Source organism: Piliocolobus tephrosceles, chromosome 8 (assembly GCF_002776525.5).
Source record: "Piliocolobus tephrosceles isolate RC106 chromosome 8, ASM277652v3, whole genome shotgun sequence".
NCBI lineage: Eukaryota > Metazoa > Chordata > Mammalia > Primates > Cercopithecidae > Piliocolobus > Piliocolobus tephrosceles.
Window position 1 is genome coordinate 91,743,334 of NC_045441.1, and position 10,613 is coordinate 91,753,946.

The window sequence follows — 10,613 nt, forward strand, 5'->3', positions numbered from 1 at the left end:
AGCAGTTCCTGTTCTTCATTTTATCTTGTTCTTGGCACCTTAAATTTTGTTTAACCCCTGTATCCAAACTCCTGAAGCCATCTGAATTTGCCATCCCTCATTTAGAACTTCAGCAGGTCTGCTTCCCTTTATTCTCTTCCTCCCTCGATCAATCAGTGTTTCTGATGAGTGAGTGTGTAGCTAATTCGAATAAGCTGTGGGGGCTGAGGGGAGATGAATTCTAGATTGTTGTGCAAAGCCCATCTATTCAATCACTCTTTTTCACACTATAGTCAATTTGTTATATACTAAGATATATTCTGCATATTTTTGAAAGCCTTTTCTAAGATTCAAATATGAAGCTTCATAAATAGAAAATATTTATGAGATGAGATTACGCATATATAAAAATAGTGGATTACTAACCAGTGTATTACCAAACAGCAAGTTTACCTAAGAATAAGGATTTGTTTCGGTATTAAACACATCACACACACACACACACACACACACACACACACACACACACACACGGTTTTACTTTTCTCAGTATTAACTAAAGTACAACTTCTTTTATAAATGTGCTTTTACAGAATATACTCACTTATTTCCTATTCAAAAGCATGCCAACATGCTCCTTGGACATAACTTAAAACAATTATTTCTAACATGCATACCTATAGACAGCTTTTAATAGAATTTGGTATTTATATTTAAGATAGCAATGGAGTCATGTTAAATATACATTATACTTACAACATTTCACATACAGTCACATCATATAGAGTTGCAGTGGTTCATAAATACCATCATGTCAAAGATACAAATTAGCAGTTACCATGAAGTATAAAGCAGGTAAATACAAAGCAAAAAACGAGAAGACAGAATGAATCAAATTGACAAGGCGTATTCTTTGGACTACTTGTACCTTTTTAATTGTCTTCTGGATAAGCGTGTCTCCAACTGGCATTAGAATACCTCCAAACACAGCCAGGATGGCACCAATGACAGCCCCAGTGATGAGTCCACAGTTGCGGTCACAGCCCATTTTTCTTGTTCAGGAGGTGAATTAGTGTTAAGCACCTGTTTCTTGCAAACTCCTGGATATGATTAAGGTGGTTTCTACCAGGTCTGGTTCTATCATTAGAAAGAGATCATAAAACAGAAGCTTTAATATCAGTACAAAAAGATCAAAGTACAAAGAAAACACCCACTGAAACAGATCATTTTGCCAGTTATAAATAAACAAATGCTTTTCTTTTTGTTTCACCAAAGTGACTTCCTCAGTCCACCTCCCTTTTCTTGCTTCTAATGCTTACCAGTGACAGAACTAATAATGTCATATCTGAATTTCTTCAAATTCCTTCTTTTTAACTTTCTTTCTATGCATGATTAACATATTGAAACCTTATCTAAGGAGAACTCTCACCCTCATCTCAGCAACTTTGTTGCATCCTCACTATCTGGTTTCTCCACCCAACACAGCCTTCCACACCTTCTCTGGAGTTCTCCTGCAAACCGAATGTGGGTTGACTGATGTGTTTTCCATTAAATGATAAGCAAGTATGGTAACAGATGTTTTATTTACTATACCTTATTCACAAATCAACAGCAAGACATGAATTTTACAGGAAATGAACTGATGAGTCGCAGAAATAATCAATTCTTCTAATCATTTGAAAGCTATCTGTGAAAATGAGAAAAGCATGGGTAAATAGAAAAAATATTCCCAGAAATTTTATACTGGGGCACTGTCTAATATCACCATACTTAAAATAACTGTTAAAAGAAACTCTAATGTTCATGAATACTGAGTTCAGGCCTGAATTGCTTGTCCTAAAAACTGTTTAAAACATGGAACTATTTTAAGTAAGTATATCTTATTTTCAGTTTTATTATTAATGACTTTGGATAGCCTACAGGTGTAAAGAATTTGAAGAAAATATAAAATGTAGAGGATGTCTTGTTTCAACTATGGCATTGCTTTCTTACTAATCTCAAAGAATTTTTTCCCTACATATTCAACTACAATATAGTTTATTTTGTCATTTGCAGTTGATGCTAATCCTGTTAAAATCAGGTAGTTTGTGTTAGTATATGTTTGTCAATCTAATGTTTAGTATCTTTATAAAATATGTGATTATTATTTTTTGAGATGGAGTCTCTCTCTGTCACCCAGGCTGGAGTGCAGTGGCATGATCTTGGCTCACTACAACCTCTGCCTCCCAGGTTCAAGAGATTCTCCTGACTCAGCCTCCTGGGTAGGTGGGGTTACAGGTGTGCACCACGACGCCCAGCTAATTTTTGTATTTTTAGTCGAGATAGGGTTTCACCGTGTTGGTCAGGCTGGTCTCGAACTCCTGACCTCGTGATCCACCCACCTCAGCCTCCCAAAGTCCTGGGATGACAGGCATGAGCCACCATGCCCAGCCATAGTATGTGATTATATAAAGATTGGAAGAGCCAGGCATGGTGGCTCACGCCTGTAATCCCAGCACTTTGGGAAGCTGAGGAGGGCAGATCACCTGAGGTTGGGAGTTCAAGACCAGCCCAACCAACACAGAGCAATCTCATCTCTACTAAAAATACAAAATTAGCGGGGCGTGGTGGCACAGACTTATAATCCCAGCTACTTGGGAGGCTGAGGCAGGAGAATTGCTTGAACCCAGAAGGCAGAGGTTGCGGTGAAGAGTTTCATGCCATCACACTCCAGCCTGGGCAACAAGAGCAAAACTCTATCTCAAAAATAAAATAAAATGAAATAAAATAAAAAGTAAAGATTGAAAGAAAGAATACAATTTGTGAAATGAGTGGATCCTACTGTAATAATAAGAGTTAATTCTAACTAGTATTTGAAAACTCATTTATTTGAACTTTTTTGTTGTTGTTGTAATGGCATTTTGTCAATAATGGGGTTGGCCTGTCATTTATAGTCAGAATGCGCTGTATAGTCTATAAACAATTATTCTCTACTTTGAAATGCTCATGGCCAAAGAAAACATATGTGCCAACAGAATGAAGGCTACAATAAAAAAAGGGCACATAGAATATTGTTGTTAACATTGTAATTGTATTAAAAATTGTGGTTTGTTATAATTTCAGGTTTTCCCTCCACAGCTCTCTTGCAACAGAGGTACCACTCTTATGATTGTATTAGTATTTATTTCCACTTTAATAATCATATAGTCTTTCAGAAATATGACTTGTAGAGCTAAGAAAATAAGAAAATGATATTTTCCCCAAAATGTAGGAATAAATGTTACAATTTTTTTTCTTGCCAATTTTATTATTTACGTATGTTCCCTTAACCGTTGGGATTCCCCTTTGCCTACTCCCTTACATAGGGTACTTTCCAGTATAAACCATAGGAGGCAATAAACTTCATCTACATCAAGGTCTTGGTGATTAAGAAGACTGACTAGTTCTTTAGTGTCATTTTTCTCTAATGTAAAGGGAACACACATAAATCTAAACAAGTGATTTGTTTGATTTGTTTTTCCTAAGGAATTTTATGTCTCACTGAGCAAGTAGGGCTGGCTTTTTATTAATTGTGCAGGGGTGGACTGGTAACAATAGCTTTCCCTGCCCTTGGAAATCATATACCACGCTACCTCATATGGCTTTGCCCATGCCTGTCCTAATGCAATGGAACGAGTAATTTAATGCTGGTAATCAGGACTGGGTATTGTCAAATAGAATATCCTTTGCAATGCATAATTGTAAAGCACTTGAAACTTTTCTTGAAACCATCTTTTAAGCAAGCACAGTAATTGCTAACTAGAGAATGTCATGCTGGTGTTCTGTATGTTGTGAACTGATAATAAGATTTAGGGTAGCTTATTAGGTACATAATGTTTTATTGAACACCCATTTCATAGACCATCCCCAACTATTTTCTGCAAGTTATACTTAAGGAAGCAATTAAAATACAGGGATCCCAGCTGGTTCAATTGAGATTAGGGGACAAGATTAAACCAAAGACTGATTTGTCACTGTCTTGCTAAATGTAAGTGGGCAAGCCACGTAATCTCTCTACACCTCAATTTCCTCATGTGTAAAATGAGATCAGCCGTTTTTAATTTAAGCAGCTGAACTGGTTCTTCAATTCTTATGTGGAAGTCCATTAGGTAAAATGACTGTGATTCATATATTTGCCCTTCTCCAGATTCTATGCCACAACCTAGTTGTGAATCTATCTGGCCTTTCCCAAATCATTCTTCTTTATTCAAGTAGCTCCACACACTACAGAGAAGAGTTTCTGCAAGGGGTAAAGAGTTCCAACAGTAACTACTGAAGAACCCAGGGAGTAGTACATGCTCTCCAATGGCTCCCTCTCTAGACCTGAGAACTAATTATTATAACTTCTATGGACTCTGAGCCTAGATATGTTGAGTAATGGACAGGCCTGGGTACTGCCTATGTCTGCTGTGAACTTAAAACTGAAGTGAGATAGTGTACACATCCCACTGCTGTAGTCACATACATTAGAAAACAGAAGTACCTAGTAATTTATTCTGTTGAATTCTATGGTTACACAGTTCTTAATCTAACATTGGTCAGGATGATATAAGCAAAATTACAAGTATTAACCTAACAGAACTTCAATCCAAGTGCTATTTTGAAAACAGAGCTAGACAAACTGAACTTGTCTATTTGTTCAAATTTTCAACTGATTGATTCCCTCTTATTAAGTTTCTACCTTTTTCCTAAGAATAGGAAAATACGTGACACTAGTTGGGTTCATTTATTATCACTCAGTGCCTTGACACCATGAGTAATGAAGTATTGTTATTATAATCATACTCTATCCTTAAGTTGCATATGACAAAATTATAATTAGTTTTATTCACCTGAGGCAAAGGAGGACCAAACATACTACATATGACGTGCACCAAATACAAAAGAGAAAAGCTCGGGTTAAATAGTACATTGCAGTCAATAGCTTTTCCACCTATATTTATCTTCAGAGAGAGAATGTAGTTTGTCTCCACCATTCCACCAAATTTAGCCGTCTAGAGCATAAAAAATTTGGGTCATGCTTACTCAGTTTTCTTAATAACATAACTCCTTATATATTAAAATAGGTAGTTAATTTCATTTGCTAATTGTAGATTAAATTTTATTCTTTACTAATTGTTACTTGTTCTTTATAGAAACAGAGAAGATATTGATACTGTATCTGTAATAATTTACTTCCTGCTTAAAGTACTTAAATTTAGAAAGCCAAGATACAGAAAACTAATTGAGACTTGTATAAAGAAGAAAGGGAAAATAAGAAGACATGTTTTAATAGGCAACTAATTTCATGCCTTTCTTGATTCTATAGGTAGCTCAGTTGCCTTCTGTCCAGTTTGTAGATTATAAATCCTATTCCTTTTGTAGAATCCGTGAGTGGAGCCTATTACATTGGGTCATCTTTGAAAGAGGGAGGAAAAATATAACTTGTAATTTCTTTTTCCTTTTTGGTTGTCAGGTCAACAGTGTTTCTGTAATGAACTTTTAAGCAAAATACCCTTCCACTATATTGGGAACCCAGTAGAAACAGAGACTTTTGTAAAGTCTCTGTATTTTGCAAAGCCCGCATTAGACTGAGATATAAGAAGCCTCTTTAGTAAATAGTTCAGAATATTAGAGCAAGTCTCCAGAGCATCTATAATTAATCCCTTGTGTTTATAAAGCTGTGTTCCCTGGGAAACTCCACCCAGAAAAGGCATGGCCCTGAAGTAACATCTGCTGGGATGTAAACTATGAAATTTGAAAAGTTTTACATTTCCAGGGTACTTGTACCATAGATAATTGTCAGACCTAAATGACATTTTCTTACTGATCAGTAGATAGCTAAAATTTTCTTTTTTTCTATCTATAAGCCTTCCTCCCACTTTTTCTTAGGATAGAAAACCAGACCACACTCTTCTGTTTTCCATTCTCTTGATACAGAGAGTTTCTTATCTAAAAAATACAGTGTCTGTCCATAAAATCTAGTTTTTGTAGGACTTGGGGGAATTCATTCAACAGTTTACATAAGTATAGAAGTTAGTTTTTAAAATTAAACTTTATTCACATTCTTATCATGACTATGTATATTTATAAAGACACAGTTCCCTGGACATGAGTAAAAATGTAGATTCAAATTCAAGGTAGTAGAAATGGGTGTAAAACAATCACTTAACTGTAATTATGTTTCATCAACATAAGGTCATTAGGTCACTCTTTATAAAATCGTGTTTAGAGATAGAATTCTCCTTTCAAAGTAAATTTTATGCACAATACCAATATACAAAGATAGTTCAAAGAAGAGCTATTTGGTAAAAGAAAGGAGCAGAAACTGTGCCTCTTCCCTTCTCCAGGCACACTTCACTCGGGCTCTGAGTCATCTCCAAAGAATCCATGGGCTCCACAAATAATTTTCAAGTAACTGGACTAGGAAATCTCCAATATCTTATCTTACTGAAGTTATCTCATGTCCATTTCCATCCTATCAGAATATATGAAGGTAAAAATGTACGATAATAAAACTTGATAGACATCTGTAATATAAAATTATATACTTCTCAAATATTGCAATTTGAAACTTGTTTTGATGGTAGTCTTAAAAAATTAATGTAATAAATAAACTCGACTTTATATGTTATACTTGGGATCCTTCTAGAACAAGTCCCATCTTTTAAAGACTCATGAACCAGGGATTACTACAGGTTTGAAATTATTAAGTTCATACTGACTTAAAGAGTATTATCTAGACCCATTCTTAATTTTTGAACCTTAGACAAGAATGCAATGTCTTTTTTCCACACCCCAAATTCCGCTATAAACAGACACTATAAGGTTTGTAATGCCAAAAATGTTGGGCCTTGAAGCCAAGAAATGTAGATTCAGTTCTGGGTGTTAGTATTAAAGTTTGTCTGTGATACAGTTTTCTCTAAAATGAGTTTATTTACATCAAAGAAGGTTGCAAGTGTTAAATGAAATGAAGTAAAATAATGTATAAATATTTCTATTATAGAAAATGTTATTGTAATTTTGAAATATTACTATGAAGTGTCATTTCAAGCCATAATAGTAAAATGGCATTTAATATTGGCCAAGTGTTTTAAAAATCTAATAAATGTGTATATTTTACAAAAGTAGAAATGATTATTTGCAAAACAGATTATAATGAAATGAGATCATGTATGTATGAGATTAAAATATGCAAATGGAAAGACAGCTAATAGTTTAGAACAATGTTACTTGCAAGTTTTAGCCACATCTTGGGCCAGTGAACAAAAACATCTGATTAGATCTGAGGATAGTTACAGAATTAACTATCTGATAGTTACAGAATTATCTTAAACTTTCCTTTTCAGGAAACACACAGGAAATACATACACACGCAGGATTCAAATGTGTTGAAGTAAACAAGGTTAAAAAAATTCCCTAAAAAAAAAATAGTTTGGCAACTATAACTTCTGAGGTAAATTCCAAATTCAGTACACTCTGTGCAAGTACCTCCAATTGTAATTAATATTCTTCCCAGGCTAACCCATTATCTGATGGTTCTCTATTTGGTTTATTGTTATGGCTCACTAATGAGTCTGGTAAATTAAAATATTTCTACTTTATTTCTTATTTTCTTATAAACTCCAAAGGACCACTGGACTTTTTGTATAACAAACATTTTTAAATATTTCATTTTGGTTTCCTTGTGAACCAATATTTAAAGCAATGTTTTCTTAGCTTCAGCACACATTACTGACTTAAAACTACACAGAAAAAGACTAAAAAGTACATGCAAATCTTTACAAAACAGGTTTCAATATGCTACTTGATTTCAGAAACTGGGATGTACTCTAGAGAATTTATGCCATTTATAGTTATTTATAATTTTAGTTAATATAATTAATTTGAGGCTTTTAGTTAATTCCTCCAAACTGATTTATACTTTACTTCAACTTGGTATCATCATCTAATAATTCAGTACTATTTGTAATAAGCTTCCTGAATTGAAATAAACATTAATTTTGATTTATTTTTATTCTACTAATTTGCACTAATTAAATTTCAGATTATTTAAAAGTAATATACTTTGCTATTCCCAGTAGCAATGACAATATCTTTGTTCATTACAGAAAAGCACTTAAAAAGCACATATCCAAAGTACACATTGCATTTGATCATGTAGAGCAAGTCAGGTACACCAAAAGTTGTGCAGTTCAGATTGAAAATTAAACAAGTTAATGACTCTGTAAACTGATAAGTAGTTAACAATTGCATATTAGAGAACATGTTGACATAAGAGCTGTAAGTCATTTATAACATCTAACCTCATTATATTGGTCTGCATTTTAATGATCTTCATCATTTAAACATCATGTATAGATAGCCTAAGTATAAAATGAAAGTTTTATAATAATCCAAATTGCATTGTAAATCACTTCAAATATCAACTTATACATACGATGTGAAATGCCATTGGGTATGGTTTTAATATTTTTTAAACATAAAATATAGGAAGATTGATAACTTGAAAATAATGCAAACCTGATTTTTAGATAAAGCCTAGTGACTTAGCAAACAGTTACTACGTTTTTTCCTGTCCTTGTTATATAACTTCTTTGGAGTATTTATACAGTAGTGTCATCTCCCATCATCTGGGTGATGGGAAAAATCCCTTAATCTTTTTTATTTAAAGAAAAATCATACAACTTACCTTTAAAATGGCTAAGACGGATTTTTCAATCGAATGCTCCAACATTTGGACAATTCTTAATAGGATCAAATGGTATTTTGCAGAAAAGTCCTACACTGCAGTCCTCATTACATAAATGTGTGAGAGTTTAAATATGCAACCACAACCCCCTCCCAAAAGAAAAAAAAAAAAAAAGCAAAAAAAAAAAAAAGCACTCTACAATGTTAGATCCCAGTGTGTGGTTTGTTGCCAGAGGAACTGAAAGAAGAAGAAAAAAAAAATCCCTACATAGCACATTACTGATATGGCTAATAAGCGTCTATTTTTATGTTCTGGTGAAGACCCATTACCTATATCTGAGATATTCTGCATTACTTTTTTTTTTTTTATTTTTGGCCATTTTCCATCCAACTAAGTCAGAGGCCAGAAAAACAAAAGGAACTCACTTGCTGAGCTTTCCCTAACATATTCTCAGAGGCTGGACTGAGACCGGGGGTGAAAAGAGTAAATTGGGAAGAATAATCACATTCTCACTTCCCTGTCTTGACTGAGCTTGTAAAACTTATTTCATTAAGTTTAAATTTAATGTACTTTTTATACAGTGTAATTCTGAAATACTGTGAGACTAATAATTTTGAAAACAACTGGAGACTGTCAATCAGCAAGGATGACACACTGACTTAAAAAAAGGAAACAGCCTATTGTTCTAGCTGGGAATTCTTAACTGTTTATCATTTCTGTTAGTTTTGCAAAAAATTCATGATCACAGCACAGTCCTCCTACAAAAAATAAATTACTTAAATTTCTTCAACCGAAATATGTCTAAGTAGAATTACTATTGAGGATAATCTTTTAATATAAAAAAGTACTTAAATCACTTTCAAAAAAAGCATTATGTTGATATTGAATCAAAATAGAAGGCCTTGCACTTTGGGTAAAGAACCTTCACTATCAAGACCTTGTTCTCAGAATCATACAGGAAAACCTTTGCAGGGTTAACCTGGCATATATGTGATAGGATAGCTGGATAAATGCATTCAAACAACCTTAGAAGTAAAGCAACCTAAGAATAACAGGCAGAAATATATTTAGTTCATTAGATCATATTTAAACCAGTCCTTATAGTTAGAATGCTCATGCTGTCCTTTTCCGGGCATGTAAGGCACACAACGAATCCTTTCATTTGCAAGCAGTGCTATACAACTGAAAAAGAACCCCAAACACTCTTTCCTCCTCGAGCATTATTTTTTTCCCAAGGAATTTTTTACTGACACATTTATCTAAAAAAATAAGAAGTCATAAAAATATTGTAAGTCTATTACTTTGTTTTCAAGTCTCAGACCACTTAATTAGGATTAAGTAAAAATGACTGTATGCAATCTCTTTATAATGTATTCTTTCAGTTAGAAAAGAGTAACTCGCAGAGATTTCATGAAACTTAAGAAGGTAATTCCCTTAAATAACTGTGACCTTTTCTCTTGGTGGCACGACATAAAATGGTAGTATAAAGACGAATATTATTTTGGTTAAGAATATTTTGTAGATAGCTATTTTGTATTTAGGCTACTTTGATATATTTATTTCTCAACCTTAATTCTTACACATTCACACTCTAATATACCAATTCAGAAAGAGCTTACCAACACAAGGGTTCAGATAAGACCAGTTTAAAAGAGCATATTTTAAACATAGCAAAAGACTAAAGTATAATGAAAATATGATCACAATTAGAGAAAGATATTTCAGAAAAAAATACATGCAAAATAGATGCCTAAGTTGACATTAAACTTACTTGGTTATTATTTAATCAGTAGCCTAATGCCATTTAAACCTGCTGTCACTGGAGAGGAAAATGTCACAGAGTCCCATGAGTAGTCCAAAGAATCAAATTTACATTCCCAGAGACAGCTGTTAAGTGTTCAATCCCATAGACAACAGTTCCTGAGTAGCTTAGCATACAAGACCC

General features: G+C 33.7%; 1 protein-coding gene across 2 annotated transcripts in view; it reads right to left on the reverse strand.

Annotated features, from left to right (window-relative positions):
* Positions 1-8,914, reverse strand: part of CD36 (CD36 molecule) — a 37,690-nt gene extending 28,776 nt beyond the window's left edge. The window contains exons 1-3 of one of the 2 annotated variants that reach the window (XM_023226613.2): positions 8,669-8,914; positions 1,573-1,666; positions 908-1,116 (exon numbers count right to left, since the gene is read on the reverse strand). In XM_023226613.2, the coding sequence (XP_023082381.1) occupies positions 908-1,027 (120 nt within the window). In that variant the 5' untranslated portion in view covers positions 1,028-1,116; positions 1,573-1,666; positions 8,669-8,914. Of the gene's footprint in view, positions 1-907; positions 1,117-1,298; positions 1,443-1,572; positions 1,667-8,668 lie in introns of those variants that run through there. The other variant, XM_023226614.2, reaches the window with a different exon arrangement.
* Positions 8,915-10,613: the final 1,699 nt, after the last annotated feature.